The sequence below is a fragment of the Stigmatopora argus genome, chromosome 9 (genome assembly GCF_051989625.1).
Source record: "Stigmatopora argus isolate UIUO_Sarg chromosome 9, RoL_Sarg_1.0, whole genome shotgun sequence".
In the NCBI taxonomy this organism is placed as follows: Eukaryota; Metazoa; Chordata; class Actinopteri; order Syngnathiformes; family Syngnathidae; genus Stigmatopora; species Stigmatopora argus.
The window spans coordinates 2,803,052-2,819,972 of record NC_135395.1 but is presented as its reverse complement, the minus strand read 5'-3'; the positions used below and the strand labels follow the sequence as shown (position 1 = coordinate 2,819,972).

General features: G+C 38.4%; 1 protein-coding gene across 3 annotated transcripts in view; it reads left to right on the top strand.

Moving 5' to 3' along the window:
- Positions 1–16,921, top strand: part of LOC144082106 (teneurin-1-like) — a 147,932-nt gene that overhangs the window by 116,179 nt on the left and 14,832 nt on the right. For all 3 annotated transcript variants that reach the window (XM_077608959.1, XM_077608958.1, XM_077608957.1), the window contains 6 exons: positions 4,720–4,874; positions 8,557–8,640; positions 9,238–9,432; positions 11,787–11,874; positions 13,192–13,388; positions 15,747–16,060. In XM_077608959.1, coding sequence (XP_077465085.1) covers positions 4,720–4,874; positions 8,557–8,640; positions 9,238–9,432; positions 11,787–11,874; positions 13,192–13,388; positions 15,747–16,060 — 1,033 coding nt within the window. The remainder of the gene's footprint in view (positions 1–4,719; positions 4,875–8,556; positions 8,641–9,237; positions 9,433–11,786; positions 11,875–13,191; positions 13,389–15,746; positions 16,061–16,921) is intronic.

The window sequence follows — 16,921 nt, the reverse complement described above, 5'->3', positions numbered from 1 at the left end:
TCTATAGTCCAAAGCCTTTCAATTGCTTTTATAATTGAGTTTGTCTGCTGCCTTTGTGATTGCTGAATCTCGTTTATATTATAAAAGAAGGAAATTACTGCCAAGGCGTATGTTTCTCACACACACCTACACATGCACACACCAATATTGTTTGTTTGGATGCAAAAAAAAAAGTCAAATCGCTCTCCATTTGTCACATCCCCATCCATACAGTATATAATACATCTCTTTAATAACCAGTCATTACAAAAATAACAGATTCCAATAATTAATTAACTCAGGTTCATATATTGACAAATGTCTAGGGATTGATAATTAGATGAGATACAGTGCATGATCCAGCTTTAATTACAAAGACAGTGTCTGTTCTGAGGAGCTTGCATAAATACTTAATGAGAAGAAGTATGAATAATGATTGCTCTCCAAAGACCTACCAAAGATAAACAACTACCCATTTGGTTAACTTCTATTGATTTGTAGGGGGGGAGTACTCCAAATATTAAGAGCTATTAGTAACAAGATTTGCTTTTACATTTTGTTTTTCATGAATATATAAGTAGTTCATTTCTTTGTTTCTAACTATGTACTGAATCAATTATCGAGATTACTTCATAGTTCAATGATTAATTCTACAGAGTAAATAGTATTAAACAGTATGCCCATTAGATAGATGAGATGGTAAGCCTGAACACTCACGTAACGGCTGTGACAAAATCTGAGTCACACCAATTATTTCAATACAGCAATATAACACATCAAATGTCTATACATTTAGACTTGATTAATCATGCCTAAAAACATTTAAGAATTAGCTGAGTGGACAATTTAGCTGCTACCAACAGGTTCGCTTCAGAATCAGACACATTTTTAATCTAACATCTTAAAATCTGCTTGGACATAATAAATCAAACAAGATGCATGTTTGGGAAGTACAAATAGTGTGTTTATTGTTTGTACAAAATGAATTGTGCAGGTGGTATTGTCCATCTGTCCATGTGCACTTGTCAGTCACACTTTGCGGAGAGGAACTGCAGGCCATAATCAACAATAGCTAGCATTATTTATATACAGTAATAATATTTCACTCCCTGTAATTAACACCCACTGTGGAGAGGAATATGGAAAGGCGGGTGGAATGACAAACTATTGCATTGATGGCAACAGTACTGTGAAATTATAGTGCACCTGCTGTTTTACAATGTTGTGAAATGTTGCAATTGCAAAAATAGTCGTAGATGCCATGATGAGTCATTTAGATGTTGTACTAGTTTCAGTTTTCCATTCTGTTACTGTTTCCTGAAATCTCTAGTCGTCATGTAAAGATACTTGAAAACTTGAATTTCAGGGATATGCAGTGGCAGATAAATTCATTCATTCATTCATCTTCCATGCCGCGCATCCTCGAAAGAGTTATGGGGGTTGCTGGAGCCTAACCCAGCTGACTTCGGGCGAAAGGCAGACTAAACACTAGACTGGTCGCCACTTGGTTTAAAGTATGCTATGTATTCAACAAACACCGATGATCGCTGTTTTGGACAGTCACTACTACTGCACTGTAAAATATATAACAACATATTTTGCTATAAATGTAGATACTTCTATCCGTTATTTTTCACCATTCACCCTTTCACTCGTAATCTCATGTGACTCTCTTTACATATAGCTGTAATCAACACTGATGCCTTATTAAACAAAACCCTCTATTGCATGTATTAGATTAAATTGTACTGCTGTGCTACAGGAGGCTTAATAACAGATATATGCTTTTGACCAGACTTTTGGGGAGTTCTGACTGTTCTGACTGAAAGAGATTGGCTGCTTTGCTTAATTATAGCTATTACTCAACACGTCCTTATGTCTCTCCGCAATCTCTTCCTCCCCATTTAAATCCTATCTATTTTGCCTGTCTAAATTTCCACACCTCAGTCTCCCCTTTTTTTTACCTTTATCAGTACAGCTCATTCTGATCTTCATTTCTTTGATCGTACAATGCAATTGAAATTTTTTAGCCAAAGTTTAATCTGCCCTTTGATTTGAGATGTATCTCAAGTATTCTTGCTGGCACCCAATACTTTTGATGGCTTGTGATAATCCATGGCCAGCACGGGTGGGTTGTAAATGCTCTTTACCCAGCTTTATTCACTATAGATGGAAATGTATTCTATATGAACCCAGCATGTGGCAGTTTAGGTAATGACGGTTTAAGGAACCAAGAAAATTATTCATTCATTCACTCATCTTCCATACCGCACAACCTTGAAAGGGTTGTGGGGGTTGCTGGAGGCTAAACCAACTGTCTTCGGGCAAAAGGCAGACAACCATTCGCACTGCCACCGAGTGGGAATTGAACCCAGACTGCCCGCACCAAGTCAGAAGGAAGAAACACTACCCTATTGGGTAGCCCCAAGACAAATGATTCAAAATATAATTACAGACAGACAAAAGTATTCGCTGGTCATTCTGGATTTATTGTTGTTCAAACATAGTCAATGCTTATTATCTTGGTAAATCAAAAGGAGCAACACAATGAGATGAGAACGAATGGAATGTATCCTACATGTGTGAGAAAAATAATACATAGGAACCGAGATGTAGACAAAATCCATCCTCCCTTGTGCAGCATTTATGAGCTCAGAGATAAGGAGCAGTTTTGAGTAGAAATGCTGAATAGAGGGATGTGGTGAAAGTGAAAGGAAACATATGAAAAAGTGGACCCAGGGATAGAAAATGTGCAAATGTAAATGTGAGAAGGCTTAGACTCCACACAGGGTTCAGATGTTTCTTTTACATAATAGCATGTGGCAGGAGAAGAAATGAAGAAGGCAGTAAGAATGAAAAGAGCAGAGGAAAACAGTGGAGACTGCATTATTGAAGGTTCCAAGGCCACTGATTTGATCCACATGTCAGAGACAGAAAAACAAAAGACAACAAAAGTTTTAGATGTGCATGGAAGCAGATTGGCTTACGGTGTTTTTTGGGTCAAGACGATTAAAGAGTGGGATGCAGGTATAAAGCCGCTGGGTGGTTTAATTTGTCTGTGTCAGAGGGAAGATAAAGGTGCTGGCAGAGCAACCTCTGCAGTTCACTTCTTGGCCTGTGGAGGAAGTGGTCTGACCCTGGCCCTGCATGTCCACTTGCCTTTTCCACCTGCACAATTTACGACCCAATGGTCCCGTCCAGGATTAAAGGCTTGAGGGCTCACGCAAATATGCTGCACACTGTTCTCATAAGTGGGATCTTGCATGTGTTGAATAAAATGTGCTTTCGCTTGATCACATATGACAGAATGTGACTTGAAACAAGATTTTTTTCAAAAAAAAAAGATGTGAACAGGACATCATTACTGCATAATAGAGTCATTGGTTATCAAATTTAAGTATTTTAAAAATTATCTTGACAAGTTGGAGTATTGCCTATTGAACATGCATATATTGCCAATTATAGAAACAATAAAATGTTATAATGCTATATAATATTCATTCCTTTTGCCATTTTTCCCCCAATACATAACTTGCTGCAATCAATCTAATAAGCATTTTTTTATGGGACCAACAGACCCAAAGTCCAAGTTTTTGCACCCTTTCATTTTATCTCACTCTTTGACATAAAATGCATTTTGGTCAAAATGACATTTTTTAAGTGCAATTGAGGAAGGAATCTCTGGTTCATATGAATCCTCATAATTATTGATCTCATTTCAAACAGCTACAAGATACAATTTTAAATAGAGACTCAATTATTGTGTTGTTTGCAATCATATGTAATATGTGCTCCTTAATGCAGTAGAAGAAAACATCACAACATTTTCATATTTTTCTAAGCTTTATTTTGCAATTAAATTTTCCCTAGTTCATTTAGCCTAAATGTGGAATGTCTCTGTCAAGTCTTTTGAGGCATGAGTATGATGAAGGCAGCTAGAAAACTCGCCATGACTTAATAGTAAACCATACACCAAATCTATTTTTAAACAGCTCAGCAGAGGCCAGCGTCCATTAGAGATGGCACCAAGGAACTATGAAATATGACTGATTGTTGCAGGTGTAGTGTGGGAGCAATCATGGCAAAGCCACAGAATAAGAGGTGAGGGTTGAGTCACAGAATATTGCTGAGGAGTTGAGTCAAAGGGCCAATTTTCAGTATGAAGATGAGAGCGGGTAAGGGTGAGGCTTGTGGGAAGGTCGCTCCTCATCCATTACATATGATTCATTGTCTGCTCTAACCTTTAATACTTTGACTTGCCTTGCTCTCACTTCCTGCTGCAGTGCAAGACTGCAAGGAGAGTTCAATGCACACATCAGGGTATGCAGGTATGGGGAAAAACATGTGCGCATACTTGGTGGGTCAACATTTTTAATGTAAATTTGCAGGCATCAAATGTCAAAAGTTCACTGCAGCACCCTACTCACATCTAAATGTGACGAATAAGCTCTTCCTGCAGTTGTATTGTTCTAATCCCTTTAGTGGTCTTTGGGATGGAAATATAATTACATTTCTGCAGTGCAGTGTGTGTGATAAGACGGTCTCTAGCTGAGCTGAATGCCTAACTGAATTGGATGCCACTCAAGTCCCCTCGTCTCTTGACTTTGCCCATCTTGTCCCTCACTCCTTGCCGCTCACTCTCACCTTTCTAGTTTTTTCCCCTCTACCCCCAATTTGCTTTTATTGTCATCTTTCTATTCTCATCATTGAAGCTAATTTTGCCTCTTTCTCACTTACCAGGAATTGCTGTGGATAAAAAGGGTGCGGTGTATTTTGTTGATGGCACCACTATTCAGAAGATTAATGAAAGGGGTTTCCTCTCCACTGTGATTGGCTCCAATGGACTGATGTCAACGCAACCGCTAAGCTGTGATGCACGTATGGATATCAGTCAGGTAAACTCCTAACTAATATATTTTACAGGTCATCTAATTGTGGAATTTGATCGAGTTGGACCGGCAGAGAGAGAGATACTAAAGAAATGGCAAAGTCAAAAATATCTATTCTACCCCTATATTTATTAAGAATTATATTGATGATTCTTACAGCTTGTGTTAATATATGTTATTGAATTTACAATTCAACTTTTTTTGCATAGCAGCAAGGTAACAGAGGGTTACGGGGTTAAGTTTGCATTGGTGCTGGTGTTTGTGTGTTTATTACCAATTAAGGGCACCGTGAAATGGAGCATAGCTGTTGGAATAATGATTAAAACCTTTTAAATCATTATTAGTAATATTTAATTAAAATTGCAAAACATCTTTCAACATAACTGGTTACACTTGCAAGGAGGTACCTTGTGACGTCGTCTTAGTCCACAAGGCATTCTGAATTGTAGTAACTGAATCATTGTATTTAATCGTGACACTCGAAAAACATGTTATGTAATCAGTACAATAACACCCTAGAATCCTAGATGGTTAGAAAAACAACTGTGTGAGAATTGCCGAAGTAAGCATAAAAGTTGAACAAGGCATAATATTTTCATTATAAGGTAAACAAAGCAGCCGAATTTTCAAACAATAATGCGATTATTGCCATCTGCTGCTGGAGTCCCGTCAAAACAGTCCCGTTGTGTTTTGCCGAAAAGCGTCCGAAAACAAACGATGGGGAGGAAAAAATGTCCATGGTCCCATGAATTGATTTATATCCTTATTACTTATTAAAAATGCTTACAACACATATAGAACATTCCATAATAAACCCAACATTTGCGGTCGCAACAACATCAAAGCCCTCGACTTAACAAGTAGCTGGTCGGTTATGTTTGACCGGAGAGAGCAGGCAGGAGGGAATAGAAACGGGGCTGCATAACTTAGTTTTAAATTGTTTTCTTCATATCAGGTAGTTGGATTAAAAAAAGGCTGAGATTGATAAACTTCGAATGTCCAAATAGCAGCAGATAATCAGTTGATCACTAATGAGGTGTGCACATATATTTAATTTGCCACATCATTCAATAGAGGTTGCCATTTTGACACAACTGGCACGCACAGTGACAAACCTGTTACCATGGAAAGTCGTTGCGTGCGTGCGATATTGTTGTTGTGTGAGAAAAGGAACCATTTTGAAAGGAATTGCAGGAGCCTCAAGTGTCTCATGAACAAAATAGTGCTACACACCCTCTTGTATTATGCATCTATCTGTCTGCGTGAATCTACCAGTAGTCAAATTTTTGTTTGTCTTCATATTTATGCCAGTACAAATATTGCATTTAGAATTGTTTTTAGTTTCTATTTATATTTCTTTACTTTCACTTGTAAACAAAAAGATTAAAAGAAAATGCATCTTGTAAAATTGTGTGTTTGTGTGCGTGGGTGTGTATGTGATCATCTGTGTGTGTGTGTGTGTGTGCGTGTGTCTATGTGTGTGAGTCTGTGTGTATGTGGGCCTCTGTGTGTGTGTGTGTGTGTGACAGTATCTGGTGAAGACCAAAGGCAACTAATTTGATCAGCCAGCCTTCAGATCACACTGCTGACTTATGTCAGGCCTATTAGAGCTGTGGATGAATTATAGATGAAGTGCAATCTCTGCACGAACACACACACACGCACATGCACAGTGAGTTGTAAGTGCCTTGAGTGTGCGTATGACTCTTCAGGCCAGGTGACTCTCCAGAGATGCCATTGCATGTCTTAAAAGAGGCCAGCTCAATCCTCCTGTTAGTCATCATCCGCTACAGCACATCTGACCGTCATCATCCTCCATCTGTGTTTGCACTTGTAAACTGCAGTGACCTCAAACTCGCCGCAATATTGATCAAAACTTCTGTAGCTGTTTGACTTGTCCAACACGAACAAGCTAATTTATTCCAAATAAACAGCAGATTGTTGGCACGAGTTTTAGTGCAAAGTCAAACTGACTTTTGAATTAAAACACTTTGTTTTGTAAACAGTACTATACAATTTGGGTGGGATGAAAGTGCTTTTTCTGCACACAGAGCAACACTACATGTTTTTTAACGGGTTGTATTTTCGTTAAAGTTAAATTGTGATGGGGTGTTCACAAAATTTTAACACATTGCTTCTTTTTGACCAGGCAAAGTGCTAGTGTTATTTTTATTTGTATTTCTTAGTACCGGCATATGCGAAGGGCGACAACTTAAGACAGAAGTGTGGAGGTGGTGGGTGCTGTATGTTCCACGGACGACGTCTATGATGGCAAAAAATAAGTTACAAGCATATGAGCAATTATTTATTATTATTATTATTATTATTATTATTATTATTATTATTATTATTATTATTATTCTAACAGCTTTTCTCATTTCAAGTAGGAGGGCGAGATTGAAAACGTTAATATTTATTTCTCTGACGGAGCGGTACCAGGTGGCTCGCGGACCGGTACTGGTCCCTGACAAAGTGGTTGAGGACCCCTGCCCTAGATGATGGGCATTATATAAAGATGGATTACATGGATTTTGGTTTTGAAATATTGGGTAAATCTTTTTTACATATGTTTTTAGGCTTTGGAACTTTAAAAAATAAAAATAAAATGAATAATTAAAATATATACATTCTTAACTGAGAATTTAGTGCTGGAACACAACAGTTTTGGGGGCATCTTTACCGGATCAACTATTAGCAGATATACTCTTATTATTGATGAGTTAAATAAATGGATAAAATGTCTTTTCTTTCTTTTATTCAATTTAATTTCTGCCGTATAAACCTCGGCCTCAGAAAACAGAGCTAGAGTTTGTGTATTTTAGTTGTAGTTTGCAGCACTTCAAAGCCTTGTCTTTTAATATGGTTGCACTAAAATCACCTACAGCATCACATTATGTGTTAAAAGGAACTTACATGTCTGGCTTGTTGAGTTGAAACTTTCAGAAGAAAAAAAGATCAGCTAAACAGAAAGTGACACCAACTTTTCCGTTATAGCGCTGTATTGCCTTTTGAGCTCTCTTTGACAGACATTGTTCAGGTTATTCTCTTTGCATTCAGTATGCAGTCACGTTCGCCTGCTCAAAGTTGTGTATCATGAGCCGAGATTTGTTGGGTGTCCTCTTTTTAACAAGACAGGATGAGCCCTACTTGATTAATTTCTTTTCCCATTAAAATGGGATTTCAGACTGAAATCTTTTCTTTCTCATTTGACAGAGCCTATAATTGGACATGTCAATGGCAATTTAACATGATCCATTTATTTACCATTCCCTCTTCGGAGTCATCAAGCTCCTCTCTCATCCATTTGACAAATCTCCACAGACAAAGATCCCAGTTTGTGTTTTATTGTGTCTTTGCGTGTGATCTACTGCAGCTTTTTGTCTGTCTTTGACACCCACAGTGATAGAGCAAGCTGCTCTTGCTGCTTCATGATGTGGCGATCGAGGTTATTGGCTGACATTTGAATCACCACAGAAAGCGAGCAGTTGCGGCTGTTGAATAAATATGGGCAATGCTCCCTGCCTGATGTTGACCTTTGCTTGGATGGGAAGGACCAGGCAGCCTAATGCTATGTTATTTAGGAGATTACATTCCTATAACCTGTAACTGACACTTAAGGGTCAGTGCAAAGGCTGTTGTGTTCATGAATAATACTGTAAAACAGAAACTGTATGTCTATGGTATACAGGTGCGTTTGGAATGGCCAACAGACTTGGCTATTAACCCTTTGGACAACTCCCTCTACATACTGGACAACAATATTGTGTTACAGGTACACACACACAAACACATGCACACACAAACACACACACAGAAATAGTATAGAAAACAAACAGTCACTTGATGTATTCTACATTGCATCATTTTTTTCCCACGGAGATGCTGAAAAAATGAATGATTTTTTTTTCAAACTGTCTTGTCATTTTATCTTTATTCAGTGAGCGATACGAGTAATGTAAAATGAATTGAAAACCCTACTCCCAGTGGAAGAAATGCTATCCTATATATATAGATGTCATTCATGAAGCTGTTCTTTTGTTTGTCACTCTTGGATATCAAAACATGTCAGCCAAAAGTAGATTGCCTTTCATGATAATATACATGTCGTGTCAGACAAGATGATCTCGAAAGAACCATTGCACAACTTTGTCATGGTAAAATGTCAACAAGATTGGAACTATGGTTGTGAACATTACAGCTTGAGATCGCCTCTTGGGAAAAAAAAAGGAAGAAAATGTAGAAAAAAACACTAACTTTTTACTAAAAAGTCAATCATCCGTATTTGTCATTTAGCATCCATCACATCAGCTGAAATTCTGAAATACTACTTTCTACCACACCATTTCATGCCTAAAATTTGTTTTTGTAGGTATCAGAGACTCTTCAAGTGCGCATAGTCGCTGGTCGTCCTATTCACTGCCAGGTGCCAGGTATTGACCACCATTTAATGAGTCGAGCTGCAGTTCGGGCCACTTTGGAATCTGCCAAAGCCATCGCTGTTTCACACTTGGGTACCCTTTTCATCGCTGAAACTGATGAGAGACGCATCAATCGCATTCAACAGGTATCTTCTTCAATAAAACGATTCCCTAAAATGTTCAATTTGTTGACAGCCTGCCCATTGAGCACTCAAAAATGTTTAAAATCCAAAGTATTGCTACAGTGATCACGCTGAGAAGTCCTTAAGCCCAAAAAGAACAATCCCTTATTAAATTGTTACTTTAACAAAAAAGCTTGTTACCCTAATTCAGCTTTCTTAAAACCTAACACTTTCTTAAATTTAAGCACCAGCACCATCAAAGACACAGCCCGCCGGGCTCAATCAATAGTTCCAGGATACTGATCAAGCAGTGAAAAGGCCTCAGGTATCTTCGAAGGGGAAAACATCTGCCAGTATAGATCACTCAATGAATATTTTTGCTTCCGTTTCCTTTCACGCATTTTGTTATATAAGTTGATACATGCAACAAAAAACTAGAAATTATCTTTCACAAGATATAAAAATTCTCGTTCACACTATATACAAATTCTCTTTCACAAATGAATGAAACCATCTTATTAGTAATGTGATAGCTATCAGATTGATATTTGTCCCATCTTACATTTATTTTACGATCTCAACTTCTCAATATTGCTCAATTCTTAGAAGGCAATATGGAATAAGATGAGGCCATCATCAGTACCATAAAAACAAATGTTTGCAATATGAGATAAACAATGGGAAATAGTACCTTCTAAGTGGGGAAAAACAATACAAATGTAACAAGATGATCTAATAAGCCTGCACTTATTGGTCAATTCATCAGGGCCATCTAAAAGAGCCAATTTCATGAAACAGTATCAACATTTCTATCTTCATTACTTTTATTAGAATTATCCCAGCTTTCTTATCTAACTGCCAGCCCATCGCAGGACACATATTCGCCTTCGCCCACACATCCATACCTAAAGTATGCCCAATTTAGAGTGTTGTATTACCCTACCATGTGTGCCTTAATAATATTTGAGGAAGGTGGAGTAGACAAAAAACTGTAAAAATTTCTATACAGACTTCAAGAGGCCTTTGCTGCCTTCCCAAAGGCAAAAATAAGTCCAACACAACTTTTATATTAGATCTCGTTCATTGTGTCAGTGTCATAGTGCGTCATGCATTTCATTCTACAGTATAGTCTTCACAAGAGGAAGAGTAGGCGACATACCCCCCTGCAGGTTAAAAACGTTGGCACAGCTCCCCTGAACTACTTAGTCTTCTGCACAGATACAGGACTGCAAGATCACAGGATGTTTCTTCTCATCATACTCACAGAACACTGTGAGTGAACTGTGACAAGCATCAATTCTGAGCTCTTGTTCCATGTAAAAGGGAATCGTTTTGAAGCCTTAATCATAGTCAAGTCAGAACACATTTAAAATCAGCTGTGTCCCTTTTGAATCGAACACCTGCAGGCACTCTAGTTTTTGCTTGGTCTAATGCAGGCACCAAATGTACGTAGTAGTAAATGAGTCTATTTATTTTGGATCAGTCTATTGGTTTATTATGCACAGGGATTTACAGACCCAATTGCAGCTCTTTTATCAGACATGTACTGTTCCTTGACACTTGCATCAGGTAAATAAATTATTGTCAACTCCAGAAATATTGGAACATTGAAAGCAACTCTCATCTTTCTAATCTATCTGAAACAATGGATTTTAACAAATAAAGTATAGAATGTTATACAAAGACCAAGTCGATTACCTGACCCAAATCCAAGATTTCAATCGCTGAAGAAAATACTATAACAAAGAAAATATAGCTCAAGAAAAAGCAAGAAGTGAAGACTACCATCTCCAGAGATTACTTATGATGTCTACGATATTTCATCCAGATTCTAAGACCAATTCACAGAATGTATGTTAATATTCCTCATGGACCTGACTGTAAATGTATCAGCTTTGCTCTTCACAAAAACGATCTTTTTTTTAAATGATAACCATGCATGAAAATCCTAATGGTGTAGTAGTGGTTCATTCGGCTTACATCGGTGTGGACAGCGTGGAACTGATTCCCACTCATTGCTGTTGTGATTGTGGTTGCAAATGGTTGTCTGGCTTTAAGCCGTGTGTGTGTGCATGAATAACTGCCAACCAGTTTAGGATGTAGTCTGCATTTTCCCCAAACTCAGCTGGGATAAGCTCCTGCACCTCCTGACCAGGATAAGCAGTGTTGAAAATTCATGAATGTATGTTTTTGATTTTTAAGTTACTTTGGGTCGTGGGTGGTCTGAGATTGTTGCTGAAATGTTTAATCTTCGTTTGGTTTACTTTCATAAACAGAGCAAGTTTATCTCAAACCCCATAATTATCTTAAAAGATTACACCCGCCAGTAATGGTCTGTTTTGTCGTAAAGTTTGACATATATTTTTAACATTACACAGGTGTCAACAAACGGCGAGATATCAGTTATCTCTGGTGCGCCTACAGACTGCGACTGTAAGATAGACCCCAACTGTGACTGCTTCTCTGGTAGGTTATCTGCTTTCACACAAGCACACACACACTAACAAAGAGTCACGTTCTTATGGTGAATGCTACTATCATAATGTGACCGTATTAGATTATGCCTAATAGGATTACAGTGCTAAGAACAACATGTATCTGCACTTGAAATGAAGTCCTGGCCTTGTTTAGATGTACATTATATATTAGAAGCCACACGACAAGCTATAATTGATGTTATCAAGTTGCCTTAAGGGAGCGATTAAATCATCCTGCCCAACTTTCTACATGTCAGTTTTCTTTATTTAAAAACTCCCTCTGGTTGTATATCACATATTTTGTTTTTCTTTGTTCAGCCTTTCTAAATTAACGAATTAAATTGTATCACTGACCTCAAATTGTATACGTGACTGAAATTGGAAATGTATGGGTCTGTTAAAATTCAATGTATTGCGTATAGAAGTGAAAATGTTTTGTGTGAGGCTTTTATTTGAATTCACAAGGCCATTTTTTTGCAAAGACCTTCATCTGAAGCCCACGTGAGAAAAGCCTTCCGAATCCTATCATTTTCTGACTGCCGGACGAAAATCTGTAGAGCCATAGCAGATGAAGGTTTTTAAACGAGTTGGCACATCATTGCAGGGCAACGGAAATCTAATAAAAGGTTGAGAAGAGGACCGGACAAATAAGCAGATGTTTTTTTTCCCCTCCCTTTTCCAGTTAGGCCATGATTTCCATTGTAAGTGTCAGAGGATGTGATTTTATCTTTTAATTCAGTTCATAAAATGCTGTCAATTTCCCCCTTCCTTTTCAAAGCAAAGGGAAGTCGCACCCTTGCCACCAGCCAATGGGCTGTAACCGTTGCTTTTTTTCCCCCGAGCGTTTTTTTTTTGCTTTACATATTTCCAATCAAGTTTCGCTCCTAGCTGATGGTTCCACTCTGAAGCTTTCCGTTTCCATGTCCTCACCGCAAACACTCACACAAAGTCTGTTTTTTTTTTAAAGTTAGCGTGCGAGAAAGTTGCGTATTTACCGTATGCTGTTAAAAGGTAAACCACAATTCTTGTGGCTGCATTGACTCGCCACAGACTCTGTGCTTCCTGCTGGCTACATTTAAAGGGCTTCACCAAGTGCTAGTCCTGCTGTGCTACCACAACACCGGAATGTATTGAGTCAGTATCATGCTGATCTCATTCACCATTGAGTAGCCGCTGGAGTTCAGCTTTAGGCACACCATGAAATCTTATTTGCTGACTTGAATGCATGCTTACTTCTCCAAGGTAGATTTTGTGGGTGGCTTGTAACTTGGTAACCCCCTAACTCACAAATTGTGTCATTAATAAGGTGACGGAGGTTATGCTCGCGATGCTCGTCTTAAAGCACCCTCCTCGCTTTCCGTGGGTCCTAATGGCACACTGTACATTGCTGATCTCGGAAATATCCGAATTCGAGCAGTCAGCCCCAACCAACCTCAACCTGGCCCGGCTGGATTGGTTGAGATCAGCTCTCCACTGGACCAGGAGCTATATCTCTTCAGCCAGGTAAATGGTCTCCTATGATGTGAATCCATTGAGTCAAGCACTAATGTAATAGAGCCAATGTTTTATTTTTCTAGTTTTGTTATTTTATTGTCTTGTTCTTTAATGACATTTCCTAATTTCATGAGGGCAACTGGGTAAACTCAGGTTATCCACAAATATATTCTTTAGGGTTAGTCTGATCAAGGTCTCTAAAGAGTACACAACATTTGTTCACACATTCCTTCGGTCATTTTTTAATGGTTGTAAGGTGTGAAATTTCAGAATAAGCTTTCTCACACATGACATAACCTCTCCTGTAGCTTTCATCATTTCATTAAGTTCTGTGACCTCTTTTTGAGTAGAAAATGGCAAATTCTAAACTTTGTTTCATCATGATTGTTTTAACAATTGTTTTCTTAAATATACAAAACAAAATAAATATAAACATCCATTAAAAAAAGTATTTTCCATTTTCATTTTAATCATTGGGAATACTTGGTGAGCTTAATACACACAACTCTATAAATATTCATTCATTCATTTTCATGAACCGCTTTATCCTTACTAGGGTCGCGGGGGTGCTGGAGCCTGTTTTTGGAATGTGGGAGGAAACCGGAGTACCCGGAGAAAACCACAGTACATATGGAGAATAACCCCAAGCATACTGCAAAACGAACCAAAGGGTTGTTTGACCTTTTTATTTTTTTCTAAGGCAGAAAGGAGTGGATTTCAATGCAATAGCCAAGTTAAGTACCTGACAATAATCCAAATTAGCATGTGTCCTTGTAAAAGACAAAACTGATATGAAAATGCCCCTCATTGAATTCCCATTAAACAATGGCCATGTTTAATGGGAGTTTTGTACATTCCCTGTCATTTCATTTCGAGTTGTGGTGTTCTCACAAAATAAATCACTTACATTTGATTGCCAGGGTGTTTCTGACATGGTTGCAAATTATAAGGCCCTGTTTGTGGGCTGCAAGGACAAAGATATGAAGTCATGGCTCATGGTGTATAATGGAAGATTTCCTGTTTGGCCCACCAATTGCTGCAGTTATGTTTGTGTCATAGAGCTGCTTCTGTTGCCTAGCAACCCATCTCATTTTCTGAATCGCTTTATCCTCATTAGGGTCGCGGGGGGTGCTGGAGCTTATCCCAGCTGACTCCGGGCCAGAGGCGGGGGACACCAGAATCGGTGTGCCTAGCAACCCTGACAAACACAATTCCCAGGAAAAGTAATACTGAGGACCATCTATTGATAAAATATTGTAACCATTTATTTTGTTATACAACTCTATCACAGAGCTTTTAAGGACTTTCTTTTTAGCCTGGAACGTGTTGTATTTATGAGGTAAATGTGTGAAATAAATCTGTAGTTAAGTCTAATTGTTGAAAGTATATTTTCCACTGACAGAGATCTGCAATAACAATAGAGCAGGACTGTAATATAATTTCAACAGCATATATAACTCTTACTGTATGGAATTAAACTTTTAATTGTCTATTCTATAGAGCTATAATGATGTTATGTGTACACACAGCACTCCAGAAGGGGCTCTTGATTAAATAAAATTCTCCATACTCACTCAATCCATCAATGACCTCAAATCAATTATTCGAGGTCATTGATGGAGCAACTTTGTTTTAATGACCACAATTGCGCTCCATGGATATCAGCCCTTTGCCAAGATTGTACAATAATTAAAAACAAAAACATCTGTGGGAACCCCGTGTTCATACCCCCGCACAAGGTTCCCATCTGGGAGTGGCAAAAAATGAAAGACCAGTCGTTATTTAGATCAAACAGAGGAGAGTTTCAGACTGCTTTATTTCTTTCAAGGCAAATGTTCCGCTTTCTGCACCAACGTTTATATGAAGACAAAGGTGAGAAAGAGAAATAACCTCAACTCAAATTCAAGTTAATGCATAATCATCCAGAAATACTCAGTTATAGTCAGCTCCTCCAAGTAAAGCATATAGAGATGTGCTGTCTCTATGAAACCAAATTATTATTACATTAATTTTTACATCAATAGAACAACAATAATGAACACGATCCTTCAGATCTTTTCTTGAGAATAGCAGTATTTGGCTACTGTATATAGTGGTTTTACTTCTCTACAACATCGCAATGCCCATTGTTTTATGGGTTCATAATCATCCATTGATACACTAGTATAAACTTCAATGCTCACCGGAAGTGATTGAGACTTCAGTATTTTCTCCGAGGATACTTTAACATTAGACAGTACTTGGGATCACTGGGCCGCCCACTCTACACACTGCCCACATTTACCCCAAGTGTGGTAGCTAATTTATACATGATAAGCTGTAATACTATTCCCGTGACCAAAGTATCTGCTTGCTTTTCCATAACAGAATGGTTCCCATCTCTATACTAAGCACCTGATCACCGGACACTACTTGTTCAACTTTACTTACGGAAGAGACGGCCTGCTGTCTTCAGTGATGGGCCGTGATTCCCATGGACTCCAAGTGAAGCGAGACGCTCACAGTGTGCCAATCTGGCTTGCACTACCTGGTGGACAGGTTTACCGGTTGTCTCTTAGTAACAGTGGAACACTGAGGAAGGTGTCAGCCCAAGGTCATGATGTCGCTCACATCATTTACCACGGTAACACCGGTCTCTTGGCAACCAAGAGTGACGAGAACAGTTGGACCACTGTGTATGAGTAAGTTCTGCACTCATTGTTCTCTCAACCTCCTGTCTGCCTTCTACTTGTATTCATTGTTGAACCTGTTGTTTGTGTGAAAATGTATGTCATTATGCTTACGTTTATTGCAATGAAACATCAGCCTCATCTGTAAGTGGTGGTGATTGGAGTTGGCTGTCTTACGTTTGAAAGGGGCCTTTTTAAACACTTTGGTTGGCACTTGTCTGTGTCAATTTCTCAGTCTAGCACTGCTTGTGCAACGCTGAACTCGCAGCAATCATGACAATATGTAGAGTCATAAGCCTAAGTAGGCAAATGATTCATGCTAATAGTTTGTCACAACTGGTTTAAATGTACTATGAGAATATCGTTCACACTTCTTGTCATCAAGATTCAATATTTAGTGAAGCTGTGGTACAGTTGGATGGATCTATTTATCCAAAGGGTCAACAGTTTGATTCTAAACTACGAATGCCCATTGGTGAAGTCTCATTGGGCAAGATACAGAACTAGTTTATGCAATAATAGCATTTTATCTTATTGCTTCCAGGACCTGTGCATTTTATTAGTTAGAGGTGGTTGAGACCACACATACAGTATCAAGAGCAATACCTTCAAACAAAAGCGAGTGACCTTGATTGTGTTACCCCGCCCTGCCAAGTGAAGATGATTGAGGGGTGGCGTTGACATATTAGTGTGAGATAGATAGGAAGGTTCGTATGCCCAAGGGTAAACGCTTGGAACCTCATTTCCCTTATGCAATTAATTACAACCTACTAATCTTTTTCATATAAAAATAACGTGTGGGGTTAGGGCATAGGGTTAATGTATTGATGAGGTGACCCAGACAGTGGAGGTTTGATATATGTACAAACATGC